We start from the raw sequence: 15,667 nt of genomic DNA, 5'->3' as shown, positions 1-15,667 counted from the left end.
CCGTTTCTGCCTCATCTGACAACAGACAGGGAAACTTAATTCTATTCAATAGACTTTAGGTTCATTAGTTACAAATTTTCATCTTAAAATTTAGATGTAGAATTTTAGAACCGGAAGGAGGGATAGGAAGTAATGTTTATTGCACATTTACTGTACGTTAGGCATAGTATTAATTGCTTTAAATATATATTATTACAGCTTTACAACAATCCAGTGAGCTGTTATCATTTCCACTTAAAATTAAGGACACTGATCTTTGAAAAAGAGAAATATCTTGTCTAAGTTCATGCAGCTAGGAAGTGGCAAGATTGGAATTTGAAGCTAAAGTTCTGAATTCCCAGTTCACTCTATTTTGCCACGTTATGTTCCTCTTTCGTGATTTGGGCTGGTTTTTATATTATCTCTTCATTTGCCACTCTGACTAATCTGATTTGGTGACCTGTATTTGTATGTTTGATTTTATGCTCTTCAATATGGAAGATACTTAAATGTATACAAGAAGTATGATGACTTATTGGATAACACTGCAGAGCAAAACATCACTGCGTTCCTGAAAGAAAATCATGAAATTGAGGATTTTGTGATGGTAGGAGATGCCACTTGACATTTCGTATCTTGGTTACATGTGCTACAGACAATCCATTGAGTAGTCAGCGTGTTTCATTAGTATATATACTATGCTCAACATTGTACTATATTGGCTGGGGGGTGAGGCTTGGGGGCAAATGCATAGAGGCTAGAGGCAAATTAAGCTACTGAATCTACTCTCTTCTACAGAGGATCAATAGCATAAAAAAGCGGAGAAATGAAATTGCATCCATGCACATTACCGTGCCTTTGGCCATGTTCTGCCTTGACACCATGACCCTAAATTATGATATCTGTGAGCGAGCCCAAAATCTTAAAGACCATCTGATTCAATTCCAAGTGGATGTAAACCGGGACACCAACACCAGGTATTATTGTTTCATGCAGAGAAATAGCAATGATAATTGGCATGAATGGGAGAATGGAAAAGTGGACAGAACTTGCACCTTCCAGCAATGACCAGATTGAACTTCCAGTTCACGTTGTTTCTGCCCAAAGTGACGGTTGCAGGGAATCAGGTTCAGGCTAGAAGGTGAACAGTTAGGAGAGAACTACCTGGGTCTTGGAGTAGGAAGGTGGAAAGCATCCTGAGGCAGCTCATCTCTGACCCTTCAGCCTTTGCTTTCTTGCAGGCAACTTCAGAGAGAAATTACTTGACTGTCTGAGGTCACAGGCTCTCTCACTGGCCATCTAGCACACATTTGAAGACACAGCGTGATTACAGGCAGCCCTTAGAATCTCTTCTATACAGACTTCTACTGTCTGGGTCTGGGGATTCTGTCATTGTCGATGTTAAACTCTATATTGTGCCTTCATTTTACTGTTGAGTATTTATTAAAGACGTTTTTGGTTGTAAGGGATAGGAGGCCAGACTGGCTAATGTAAAACAAGGAATTTGGGGCTCACATGTTGGAAAGTTTAGGAGTTGCTAGCTTCAGGCCCTCAACACTACAAATAGAATGCAACCTTCCTCCCTCTACTTGGCTGTCCTCTGTGTCAGCCCTGTTCTCTGAGAGATTCTCTCCAGTTTGTGGGCCCCAGCAGCTCTAGACTTACATCCTCCCAGGTTTCCATCCACAGGGGAAAAAATGGTTTCCCTTTTTTCCAACACTGTGGCACTGGCTGGTTTGGCACTGGCCTGACTTGGGTTGTTTGGGCAACAGCAAGGCAAACACCATAGCCAAGAGGATGGTTTAGATTTGGGTAGTGTTCTCATCTCTAAACCATGAGAACCAAGAAAGAGAAGGATGGGGTACCCCAAGAAGGCTTAGGCTGTGGTTAACAGAAAAGGGAATGATGCTAAGAGGCTGGGACAGCAACCATCTGCTACCCTGTTTCTATTTGAATGTTACAAAATGGTTAGCCCGTGTTATTTTAGCTCTCTTCCTCAGAGAGCTCTAAACTATAGACTAAAATGATTTAGTACTAATAACCACTATTAAATTGTTATATATTATATTATTCATATACATGTAGATAAATATAAGTTTAGCATTTTGTAGCTCTTTTAAGGTTTACAAACTGCATATCAGAAACTCATCAGGAAATTAATTATGACAATAGCTACCATTTTTCCAGCACATGTTGTAGTCCAAGCACTGTGTAAGTGTTCTGAACATTCAAGATCTAATCAGGTCTTTACACCAACCATAAGAAGTTGTTCATTATTCTCTCCATTATGTTGATGAAGAAACTGAGACTCCAAAAGGTCAGCAAGTGGCATATCCAGGGCTTAACCTAGTTCATTTTGACTCCAAATTAATGCTTACCACCACTGCACTCAACTCTCTCACTGGGTAATGAAATGGTGGGGTTCCTGGTTTGGGAGCCAGAAGACTTGGTTTTGAATCCAAGACCTTCTGTTTGCTAGCTTGTGTCCGCTGGCTTCACCTCTTGGATCTTCAGTTCCTTTGCCTATAGAATAAACATTTGGGACTAGGGCAGTAAAATGTTTTCAGCCTTCGGACTACTAGGACACTTTCCTTTGGAAAGTTTGAGCATCAAGCAATTTTTTTTTCTTAAACATTTGTTCCTGTCAAATCAAAGCAACATAGTGCCTTGGTTGGTCGGTGCTTTCTTTCTCATCAAAATAAATGTACAATTTCCTTTGGCCTTTTTAATATAAATGAAAGTTAGGGTCCCATTACAAACCTGGGGATTTCTAAGGACCCAGAAACTCCAGGTTAGTAATTGAGTTCTGAAGTTTCTTTCTACCTTAAAAATAGTGATTCTGACTCATTTGGTCTTCTCAGCCACCCCATGAGGTAGGTAAAACATATATAAGACACCCTACTGAATGAAGAGAGAAAAACTAACTTGCCTGATTAGGTGAGTTTGAGTCTTCTGAACCCTTGCTACTTCACTGTCCTGTAATTGCTGAGTGGAGTACCTTTCTGTTTCCAGTGATTAGGTGTGCCCTAGAAAGGGCTGCTCTGGTCATATAGGCAGGGGGCACCTTGGAGTGCATTGGTAAGAAAGTGGGCATGCCATCCATTTCCACTACAGGTACAAGGTCTAAAGTTGCTAGAACAATGACCTGAAATATTGACCAGAAACACAAGGCCCTGTGTTAGAGATATAAGAAATTATCCCTCTGGTCTGGCTGTTTGTTTCCTTCAGGGTAGGAAATCTTGTCCAAACAGTGACAACAAGGTAGAGAGAGGCCATGGATTGATGCAAAATGTATTGGTCTCCCTTATGGCATCCCCTACACCAGAAAGAGAGTGGCCCTGTGCTTACAGGACACCTGGACCTTTATATTTTAAATGATATTATAAGTACGTGTAGAAGACAGTATTTCTTGTCCTTAGTTTATTCCTAGATATTGCTAAGGTGTTATGTTGGTCCAGTTGTTAATGTCGTCAACCCATATTCAGGACTTTTTAGAGGGTCTAGTAGTTAATGGGTATAAAGGAGAAACTCAATTCAGTCTACCTCCTGAGTACGGAAAATCCAGTTCTTCTCTACTGTGTCTTTTCCGTGTGTCTCCTATATATTTTTTTATTGGAGTATAATTGCTTTACAATGTTGTCTTAGTTTCTGCTGTACAAAAAATTGAATCGGCTGTATGCACACATATATCCCCGCCCTCTTGGACCTGCCTCCCATCGCCCCCATCGCACCCATCTAGGTCATCACAGAGTACTGAGCTGAGCTCCCCATGCTATACCGCAGGTTCCCACTAGCTATCTGTTTTACACATGGTAGTATATTCATGTCAAACCTAATCTCCCAATTCATCCCACCCTGCCCTGCCCCCCCATGTCCACATGTCCATGCTCTACATCTGCATCTCTATTCCTGCCGTGGAAATAGGTTCATCTGTACTATTTTTCTAGATTTCACATACATGCATTAATACATGATATTTGTCTTTCTCTTTGTGACTTACTTCACTCTGTATGACAGACTCTAGGTCCATTCATATCTCTACAAATGACCCAATTTCATTGCTTTTTAGGCCTGAGTGATATTCCATTGTATATATGTACCACATCTTCATTATCTATTCATCTGTCAGTGGACACCTAGGTTGCTTCCATGACCTGGCTATTGCAAATAGTGCTGCAGTGAACATTGGGGTACATGTGTCTTTCTGAATTATGGTTTTCTCTGGGTATATGCCCAGTAGTGGGATTGCTGGGTCATATGGTAATTCTATTTTTAGTGCTTTAAGGAACCTGCTTACTGTTCTCCACAGTGGCTTTATCAGTTTACCTTCCCACCAACAGTGCAAGAGGGTTCCCTTTTCACCACACCATCTCCAGCATTTATTGTTTGTAGATTTTTTGATGATGGCCATTCTGACTGGTGTGAGGTGATACCTCATTGTAGTTTTGATTTGCATTTCTCTAATAATTAGTGACGTTGAGCAGCTTTTCATGTGCCTCTGGGCCATCTGTATGTCTTCTTTGGAGAAATGTCTATTTAGGGCTTCCACCCATTTTTTGATTGGGTTGTTTGTTTTTTTGATATTGAGCTAAGTGAACTGTTTGTATATTTTGGAGATTAATCCTCTGGCCATTGCTTTGATTGCAGATATTTTCTCCCACTCTAAGGATTGTCTTTTCATCTTGATTATGGCTTCCTTTGCTGAGCAAAAGCTTTTAAGTTTCATTGGGTCCCATTTGTTTATTTTTGTTTATATTTTTATTACTTTAGGAGGTGGGTCAAAAAAGATCTTGCTGTGATTTATGTCAGAGTGTTCCTCTCATGTTTTCCTCTAAGAGTTTTTTAGTGTCCGGTCTTACATTTAGGTCTTTAACCCATTTTGAATTTATTTTTGTGTATGGTGTTAGTGAGTGTTCTGATTTCATTCTTTTACAAGTAGCTGTCCAGTTTTCCCAGCACCACTTATTGAAGAGACTGTCTTTTCTCCATTGTATATCCTTGTCTCCTTTGTCATAGATCAGTTGACCATATGTGCGTGGGTTTATCTCTGGGCTTTCTATCTTTCTCTGGGCTTATCTGTCCTGTTCCACTGATCTGTATTTCTGTTTTTGTACCAGTACCATACTGGCTTGATTACCGTAGCTTTGTAGTATAGTCCAAAGTCAGAGAACCTGATTCCTCCAGCTCTGTTTTTCTTTCTCAAAATTGCTTTGGCTATTCGGGGTCTTTTGTGTTTCCATACAAATTGTAAGATTTTTTGTACTAATTCTGTGAGAAATGCCATTGGTAATTTGATAGGGATTGCATTGAGTCTGTAGATTGCTTTGGGTAATATATTCATTTTCACAATATTAATTCTTCCAATCCAAGAACGTGGTATATCTCTCCATCTGTTTGTGTCATCTTTGATTTCTTTCATCAGTGTTTTATAGTTTTCGGTGTACAGGTCTTTTGCCTCCTTAAGTAGGTTTATTCCTAGGTATTTTATTCTTTTTGATGCATTGGTAAATGGGATTGTTTCCTTAATCTCTCTTTCTGATCTTTTGTTGTTAGTGTGTAGGAATGCAAGAGATTTCTGTCCGTAAATTTTGTATCCTGCAGCTTTACCAAATTCATTGATTAGCTTTAATAGTTCTCAGGTGGCATCTTTAGGATTTTCTATGTATAGTATCATGTCATCTGCAAACAGTGACAGTTTTACTTCTTCTTTTCCAATCCGTATTCCTTTTATTTCTTTTTGTTCTCTGGATGCCGTGGCTAAGACTTCCAAAACTATGTTGAATAATAGTGGTGAGAGTGGACATCCTTGTCCTGTGCCAGATCTTAGAGGAAATGCTTTCAGTTTTTCACCATTGAGAATGACGTTTGCTGTGGGTCTGTCGTATATGGCCTTCATTATGTTGAGGTAGGTTCCCTCTCTGCCCACTTTCTGGAGAGTTTTTAATCATAAATGGGTGTTGAATTTTGTCAAAAGCTTTTTCTGCATCTTTTGAGATGATCATATGGTTTTTACTCTTCAATTTGTTAATATGGTGTATCACATTGATTGATTTGCGTATACTGAAGAATCCTTGCATTCCTGGGACAAATCCCACTTGATCATGGTGTATGATCCTTTTAATATGTTGTTGCATTTGGTTTGCTAGTATTTTGTTGAGGGCTTTTGCATCTATATTCATCAGTGATATTTGTCTGTAATTATCTATTTTTGTGGTATTTTTGTCTGGTTTTGTTATCATGGTGATGGTGGCCTTGTAAAGCAAGTTTGGGCGTGTTCCTTCCTCTGCAATTTTTTTGCAAGAGTTTGAGAAGGTTGGGTGTGAGCTCTTCTCTAAATGTTTGATAGAATTCACCTGTGAAGCCTTCTGGTCCTGGACTTTTGTTTGTTGGAAGATTTTCAATCACAGTTTCTATTTCGTTACTTGTGATTGGTCTGTTCACATTTTCTATTTCTTCCTGGTTCAGTCTTGGAAGGTTGTATCTTTCCAAGAATTTGTCCATTTCTTCCAGGTTGTCCATTTTATTGGCATAGATTTGCTTGTACTAGTCTCTTATGATCCTTTGTATTTCTGCAGTGTCAGTTGTAATTTCCCCTTTTTCATTTCTAATTTTAATGATTTGAGTCCTCTCCCTTTTTTTATTGATAAGTCTGGGTAAAGATTTATCAATTTTGTTTATGTTCTCAAAGAACCAGCTTTTAGTTTCATTGATCTTTGCTATTGTTTTCTTCATTTCTTTTCATTTATTTCTGCTCTGATCTTTATGATTTCTTTCCTTCTACTAACTTTGGGTTTTCTTTGTTCTTTTTTGTCTAGTTGCTTTAGGTGTAAGTTTAGATTGTTTATTTGAGATCTTTCTTGTTTCTTGAGGTGAGATTGAATTGCTATAAACTTCCCTCTTAGAACTGCTTTTGCTGCGTCCCATAGGTTTTGGGTCATTGTGTTTTCATTGTCATTTGTTCCTATGTATTATTTATTTTCTCTATGATTTCTTCAGTGACCTCTTGGTTATTTAGCAGTGCACTGTTTAGCCTCCATGTGTTTGTGTTTTTTACAGTTTTTTTCCTTTAGTTGATTTCAAATCTGTTAGCATTGTGGTCAGAAAAGATGCTTGATACAATTTCAATTTTCTTAAATTTAGCAAGGCTTGATTTGTGTCCCAAGATATGATCTACCTTGGAGAATGTTCCGTGTACACTTGAGAAGAATGTGCATTCTTCCGCTTTTGGGTGGAATGTCCTGTAAATATCAATTAAATCTATCTGGTCTATCGTGTCATTTAAAGCTTGTTTCCTCATTTATTTTCTGTCTGGATGATCTGTCCCTTTGTGTAAGTGGGGTTTTAAAGTCCCCCACTATATTTGTGTTACTTTCAATTTCCCCTTTTATGGCTGTTAGCATTTGCCTTATGTACTGAGGTACTCCTATGTTAGGTGCATAAATATTTATGATTGTTATATCTTCTTGGATTGATCCCTTGATCATTATATAGTGTCCTTCCTTATCTCTTGTAACAGTCTTCATTTTATCTGATATGACTATTGCTACTCCAGCTTTCTTTTGATTTCCATTTGCATGGAATATCTTTTTTCATCCCCTCACTTTCAGTCTGTATGTGTCCCTAGGTCTGAAGGGGGTCTCTTGTGGACAGCATATATATGGGTCTTGTTTTTGTATACATTCAGCCAGTCTGTGTCTTTTGGTTGGAGCATTTAATCCATTTACATTCAACATAATTATCAATATGTATGTTCCTGTTACCATTTTCTGAATTGTTTTGCATTTGTTTTTGTGGATCTTTTTCTTCTCTTGTGTTTCCTGCCTAGAGAAGTTCCTTTAGCATTTGTTGTAAAGCTGGTTTGGTGGTGCTGAATTCTCTTAACTTCTTCTTGTCTGTAAAACTTTTGATTTCTCTGTCAAATCTAAATGAGATCCTTGTGGGTTAGCGTAATCTTTGTTGCAGGTTTTTCCCTTTCATATAAATATATCCTGCCACTCCCTTCTGACCTGCAGAGTTTCAGCTGAAAAATCAGCTGATAACCTTATGGGGATTCCCTTGTATGCTATCTTTTGCTTTTTCCTTGCTGCTTTTAATATTTTTTCCTTGAATTTATTTTTTGTTAGTTTGATTAATATGTGTCTTGCTATGTTTCTCCTAGGGTTTATCCTATATGGGACTCTCTGCGCTTCCTGGACTTGGGTGGCTATTTCCCTTCGCATGTTAGGGAACTTTTCGACTATAATCTCTTCACATATTTTTTCAGACTGTTTCTCTTTCTCTTCTGCTTCTGGGACCCCTTTAATTTGAATGTTGGTGCATTGTTAAATGTTGTCCCAGAGGTCTCCGAGACTGTCCTCAATTCTTTTCATTCTTTTTTCTTAATTCTGCTCCTTGGCAGTTATTTCCACCATTCTACCTTGAAGCTCACTTATCCATTCTTCTGCCTCAGTTATTCTGCTATTGATTCCCTCTAGAGTATTTTTAATTTCAGTTATTGTGTTGTTCATCACTGTTTGTTTGTTCTTTAGTTCTTTTAGGTCTTTGTTAAACATTTCTTGTATTTTCTTGATCCGTGCCTCCATTCTATTTCCAAAATTTTGGATTATCTTTACTATCATTACTCTGAATTCTTTTTCAGGTAGGTCGCTTATTTCCTTTTCATTTATCTGGGATTGTAAGTTTTTACCTTGCTCCTTCATCTCTAACATCTTTTTTTGTCATCTCATGTTTTTTTGATGGGTGGGTCTGTGTTCCTGTCTTACTAGTTTTTTGGCCTGAGACCTTCAGCACTGGAGTTTCCAGGTAGTTGGGTGGAGCCGGGTCTTGGTGCTGAGATGAGGACCTCTGGGAGACCTCACTCTGATGAATATTCCCTGGGGTCTGAGGTTCTCTATCAGTCGAGCAGTTTGGACTTGGCACTCCCACCACAGGAGCTCAGGCCCGACCCTCGGACTGGGAGCCAAGATCCTGCAAGCTCTGTGGCACAGGAAAAAAGAAGAAACAAGGAAGAACAATAACAAAGAATAAAAAAGAAAATAAAATTAGAAAAATTTAAAAATCTATTAGAAAAAATAAAACTGTAAATGAAACAACAACAATGTAAAACAGGGTTCAAGATGGCGGAGTAGAAGGACGTGTGCTCACTCCCTCTTGTGAGAGCACCAGAATCACAACTCACTGCTGAACAATCATCAACAGGAAGATACTTGGTCTCACCAAAAAAGATACCTCACATCCAAAGACAAAGCAGAAGCTGCCATGAGATGGCAGGAGGTGTGCAATCACAATAAAATCAAATCCCATAACCACTGGGTAGGTGACTCACAAACTAGAGAACAATTATACCACAGAAGTCCACCCACTGGATTGAAGGTTCTGAGCCCAACGTCAGGCTACCCAACCTGAGGGTCCAGCAATGGGAGGAGGAATTCCCAAGAATCAGACGTTGAAGGCTAGCAGGATTTGATTGCAGGACTTTGACAGGACTGGAGGAAACAGAGACTCCACTCTTGGAGGACACACACAAAGTAGTGTGCGCATCAAGACCCAGGGGGAAGGTGCAGTGACCCCATAGGAGATTGAACCAGACCTACCTGCTAGTGTTGGAGGGTCTTCTGCAGAGGCGGGGGGTGGCTGTGGCTCACCACAGAGACAAGGACACTGGCAGCAGAAGTTTTACCTAAGGAGGTAAAAGAACTGTACTCAGAAAACTAGTAAGACACTGATGAAAGAAATCAAAGATGACACAAACAGATGGAGAGATATACCATGTTCTTGGATTGGAAGACTCAGTATGGTCAAAATGACTGTACTACCCAAAGCAATCTACAGACTCAATGCAATCCCTATCAAACTACCAATGGCATTTTTCACAGAACTAGAACAAAAAATTTCACAATTTGTATGGAACCACAAAAGACCCCGAATAGCCAAAGCAATCTTGAGAAAGAAAAACGGAGCTGTAGGAATCAGGCACCCTGACTTCAGACTATACCACAAAGCTACAGTAATCAAGACAGTATGGTACTGGCACAAAAACAGAAATATAGATCAATGGAACAGGATAGAAAGCCCAGAGTTAAACCCACACACCTATGGTCAGCTAATCTATGACAAAGGAGGCAAGGATATACAATGGCAAAAAGTCTTTTCAATAAGTGATGCTGGGAAAACTGGACAGCTACATGTAAAAGAATGAAATTAGAACACCATACACAAAAATAAACTCAATATGGTTTAAAGATGTAAATGTAAGACTGGACACTTAGAAAGAGCACTCTTTGACATAAATCACAGCAAGATCTTTTTTGACCCACCTCCTAGAGTAATGAAAATAAAAACAAAAATAAACAAATGGGACCTAATGAAACTTAAAAGCTTCTGCACAGCAAAGGAAACTAAACAAGACAAAAAGACAACCCTAGGGATGGGGGAAAATATTTGAAAACGAATCAACAGACAAAGGATTAATCTCCAAAATATATAAACAGCTCATGCGGCTCAATATCAAAAAAACAAACAACCCAATCAAAAAATGGGCAGAAGATCTAAATAGACATTTCTCCAAGAAGACATACAGATTGCCCAGAGGCATATGAAAAGCTGCTCAACATCACTAATTATTAGAGAAATGCAAATCAGAGCTACAGTGAAGTATCACCTCACACTGGTTAGAATGGGCATCATCAGAAAATCTATAAACAACAGATGCTGGAGAGGGTGTGGAGAAAAGGGAACCCTCTTGCACTGTTGATGGTTATGTAAATTGATACAGCCACTATGGAGAACAGTATGGAGGTTCCTTAAAAAACTAAAAATAGAATTATCATATGATCCAGCAATCCTACTACTGAGCATATAACCAGAGAAAACCATAATTCAAAAAGACACGTGCACCCCAATGTTCACTGCGGCACTATTTACCATAGCCAGGTCATGGAAGCAACCTAAATGCCCATTGACAGACAAATGGATAAAGAAGATGTGGTACCTATATACAGTGGAGTATTACTCAGCCATAAAAAGGAACGAAACTGGGTCATTTGTAGAGACATGGATGGACCTAGAGACTGTCTTGCAGAGTGAAGTAAGTCAGAAAGAGAAAAACAAATGTCATATGTTAACGCATATATGTGGAATCTAGAAAAATGGTACAGATGAACCAGTTTGCAAGGCAGAAATAGAGACACAGGTGTAGAGAACAGACATATGGACACCAAAGGGGGAAAGTGGCGGGGGTGGTGGTGGTGGTGATGTGATGAATTGGGAGATTGGGATTGAGATATATACACTAATATGTATAAAATAGATAACTAATAAGAATTTGATGTATTAAAAAAATAAAATTCAACAACAACAAAAAAAGAATTTAGGTGGAATGGTAGAAAATGGAGTGGGCAGAATTAGAAATAACATTTCTTGTATATAGCCTTCTGTGTTTTTAATACAATGTAAGATTTTTACCCTAAGGATGGTATTGTTGACAGTGGCAGATTGAAAGCCACATTTTATATTGGTTCCAATATTTAAATGGAAATCTGAATTGACTTTTATGTGAATTTATTCCTGAAAATCCATGCTGAAGGACATTGGAGTGTGGATCATCAAAAAGTTTTTAGCTTTTGTAAATAAAGTTGTAATCAACAACTGTAAAAAAAAAAAAAAAAAAAAAGAAGCAAGGTAAAACAACCACAACAGCAAAACAAAACAAAAAGCTGGAAAAGGCCTTAGCTGTGTAGAGGTGGGGGGGCTTAGGTCCGACCGGGGCTTAGGCGGGGGCAGGGCCTAGGCTCAGGACCAGAACGGAGGTAGAGGGCGGGGGGGGGGGAGGGGAAGGGGGGGAGGGGTAGTGCCTAGGCTCAGTGCAGCCAGAGGGGGCCTTGGAGTGCTGAGGATCAGGCCCCGGACCTCAGCAGGCCCCCTGGGGCCAGAGTGGGCAGGGGAAACACTGGCCTGTTTCCTTCTGATCCTCCTATCCCCCGAGTGTCTCTCTCCCTTCCTGCTGGCTGATCTCACCTTGGATGGGCCCCTCCCAAGCGAGTGTGGGAACCCCTCCCATCCCCCAGCTTCCCATTAGGGGCACTGACCCTGTCTACGCTCTACTTTTACTCCTCCTTCCTTCCTCCCATGCCCCCAGGGCCCAGCAGCAGGAAGGGGCCTCTGAGGGCAGAGGATCAGACCCTGGACCTCAGCAGGCTCCCCGGGCCCAAGTGGGCGGGGGAAACGCTGGCTGTGTTCCCTTCTGATCCTCCGATCCCCAGAGGGTCTCTCCCCATCCCCACTGATCCCCTCGCTGTGAGTGTGTCCCTCCAGGCATGGGAGCCCCTCCCCTCCCCCAGCCACCCCTCAGGGGCGCCTGTCCTGTCCAGCCTCCACTTCTCCTTCCCCCTCCCTCCCCCCACATCCCAGTCGCTTGGGGGTCCCTCCTGTCCCATTAGGTGTCCAGGGTCCCCCACCAGCACCTGGTAGGTGCCCTAGTGGTGAGGACACATGAACTCCATGTCCTCCTACTCTGCCATCTTGACTCCCCCCCACCTTTACTTTTATATAGAACACTTCATTCTTGTCACTGCTGATCACCAAATGTGTGGAGGATTTTCTCCACACCACGCAATTCTGTAACACCAGCTAGGTGCCCTACAATTCAACTTAATTCTGACACTGTCTACCCAGAGATAGCATCAGCTTGCACAAATAAAGGGCTCAGTCCTATAAAACTGCCCCCCATTACTTCAGAGGCCAGTCACAAGTCCAGGTTGTCACCTCGCTTCTGATCAGCCAGCTATAGATTGAAGGTTCCAATGACCCCCTTCTTGGGTTTGATTAATTTGCTCCAGGCTTCTAATCATGGCTCGGTGTTTCCGGTGACCCACTCCTCATCCAGGAGCCATCTAGGAGCCCACCCTGAGTCACCTCACTAGAACAAAACGTACTCTTATTATCCATGAAATTACAAGGGTTTCATGGGCTCTGTGCTAGGAACCTGGGGCAGAGACCAATATATATTTTTCCTTTATTTCACAGTGGGTCTACCACTCTTCTGGGCCCTTGCAAGAAGCTGATAGGTTAGCCACATGATATTTACTCTATATTTCTCATACAAAAGGGAAGAAGAATGGAATCTTATCAGAGGGAGTCTATAACACTGAGAGGATCTACCTATATTAGGCTAGGCTACATGCTGTAACAAAGAGACCCAAGATGTCATGATTGAAAATAATAGTTTATTCTTGCTCGGGATAGCTCCAGATTGGTGGGGAGACATATTGTGTGCATTCAGAGATTCAAGGAGATGGTGACTTTACATCTTTAACATATAGCCTTCAAGATCATTCTAAGTGTTGATATCCTAGACTGTTGGCAGGAAGAAAGAGCATGGAGGAATATGCAAGGACAGTTTCATGTGCTGTACCCGAAAGTTATACTTATCACTGCTTCCTACTTCTCACTGACTGGAACTCAATCACATGACCATACCTACTATGGTCTGAATTGTGTCTCCCCCAGATTCATATGTTGAATCCTGTCTTAGTCCATTCAGGCTGCTATAACAGAGTACCATTGGCTGAGTAGCTTATAAACAATAGAAATCTATTTCTAACAGTTCTGGTGGCTGGGAAGTCCAAAATCAAGGCTCTAGCAGATTTGTTGTTTGTTGAGAGCCTGCTTCCTTGTTCACAGACCACCATCTTCTCATTGTATCCTCACATGGAAGAATGGGTGAGGGGTCTCTGGGGTCTCTTTTATAAAAACACTAATCCCATTCATGAGAGCATAGCCCTCATGACCTAATTATCTCCCAAAGGCCACCTCAAAATAACTGTTACAGGCTTGAGGACACAGGGGGGAAGGGGAAGCTGGGACAAAGTGAGAGAGTAGCATTGACATATACACTGCCAAATGTAAAATGGATGGTTAGTGGGAAGCTGTTGCATAGCACAGGGAGATCAGCTCGATGTTTTGTGACGACCTAAAGCGGTGAGAAAGGGAGGGTGAGAGAGAGGCTCAAGAGGGAGGGGATATGGGGATATATGTATACATATAGCTGATTCACTTTGTTGTTGTACAGCAGAAACTAACACAACATTGTAAAGGAATTATACTCCAATAAAGATAAAAATTTTTTTAAAGTACTGTTACATTAGGGATTAATTTCAACATACAAATTTTGGGAATACACAAACATTCAGTCTGTAGCAAAGCACTAATGCCCTATGTGACTGTATTTGGAGACAGGGCCTATAAGGAGATAATAGGACTAAAGGAGGTAAAAGGATAAGGCCCTAATCCAATAGGGTTGGTGCCCTTACAAGAAGAGAAACAGACAGAGCTTCTTTCCTCTCCACCATGTGAGGACACAGCGAAAAGGCGGCTATCTGCAAGCCAGGAAGAGAGCCTTCACTAGGGACCAAATAGGTCAGTACCTTGACCTTGGACTTCCTAGCCCTTAGAACTATGAGAAAACACATTTTTTGTTGTTTAAACCACCCAGTCTGTAATATTTTGTTATGGTAGTCCAAACTGACTGGTAAAATACTCAACTAAAAATGCAGAGGAGGCTGGGAAATATAATCCATCTCTGAGTCCAAAAGTGGAGAATACTATGAATCCATGTAGCACAATAGATAAGTTTTCTGTATAGCAAGTTTCTGAATTGTATAAAAATTCATTTCTAAAATCCCAGCATCATCTGTAAAGATGTTTTAATCATTTTCTCATCAGTTTGATACAATTAGCTTCATTGTGGAGGGGTCTCCACACATTAAGAAGGAATATCGAGGACTGAAAACATTGAGAGGAGTGGTTTTTATCTATCTGTAGTGTATGACCATCAACATGTAATGATCAATTAATAATAACAAAAACTCTTATAGCTATTATTGCTAACACTTCTTGAGGGCTACTAGGCATGTGCTAGGCATGGATATATTGCAAATAACTTGTTCCTAATTGTAGTTAAAATGCTGAAGACTGTCATTCATTAGCTTTTGTATAAATTAGAGCATATTCAAATTATCCCTATAATAACTATTTTTTCACAGTCTTGTGTTCAAGGATAAGTGGGCAGTTAGATCTAGCGGTCCCAGTAGATGAATGTAAGTTTCTCTATGCCCCCAGAAATTACCTGCAGCACATGAGGATAAACTTGCAGGTGCACTGTTAAGAGGAGTGGTTACAAACTAATTTAGTGTTCTACTTCAACATAAAATTGAGGAGTTGCTGCTGTTGGTAGTGGTGATATTGGTTATTGTTTTGGTCTAAATCTGTACTTTACCCATGGTGTATCTGTTAAGAGTATAAGCTTTGGAATCAATTAAACTAGTTCAAATCCTGGCTCTAACATCTACACATCATGTTGCTTTGGATAAAGTCACTCAGCCTCCCTTTCTTCCATTATAAAATGTTGATAATAATAGTTCCTAACTCTTGGAATTTCCATGAAGATTAAATGAGTTAATATTCATTCAGTGATTAGAATGGGGCATGGCACGTAGTAAAGGGCCTAGTACATGTCATATATTATTATCATTTCTACTGTTATTATTTCTAAAGTATGGTATGTATGTGAATATTATCCATCAAGAATTTTCAGGTAGAGAAAAGTTGGAAAACATTGTTCTAGTCTCCAAATAGGAGCCATGTTTGTTTAGTATAGTGGGTCTTATAAGAAAGCTATTTTTAGATAATG

At 40.1% G+C, this 15,667-nt stretch overlaps 1 protein-coding gene across 2 annotated transcripts in view; it reads left to right on the top strand.

Annotated features, from left to right (window-relative positions):
* DNAH3 (dynein axonemal heavy chain 3) overlaps window positions 1-15,667 on the top strand; it is a 196,863-nt gene that overhangs the window by 30,605 nt on the left and 150,591 nt on the right. For both annotated transcript variants that reach the window (XM_029220957.1, XM_029220958.1), the window contains 2 exons: window positions 481-586; window positions 778-956. In XM_029220957.1, the coding sequence (XP_029076790.1) occupies window positions 481-586; window positions 778-956 (285 nt within the window). The remainder of the gene's footprint in view (window positions 1-480; window positions 587-777; window positions 957-15,667) is intronic.

Source organism: Monodon monoceros, unplaced genomic scaffold (genome assembly GCF_005190385.1).
Source record: "Monodon monoceros isolate NGI ecotype Baffin Bay Population unplaced genomic scaffold, NGI_Narwhal_1 Super_Scaffold_13, whole genome shotgun sequence".
NCBI classification, from domain to species: Eukaryota; Metazoa; Chordata; class Mammalia; order Artiodactyla; family Monodontidae; genus Monodon; species Monodon monoceros.
The sequence above is the reverse complement of the archived record's forward strand: the minus strand, read 5'-3'. Positions and strand labels throughout refer to the sequence as shown.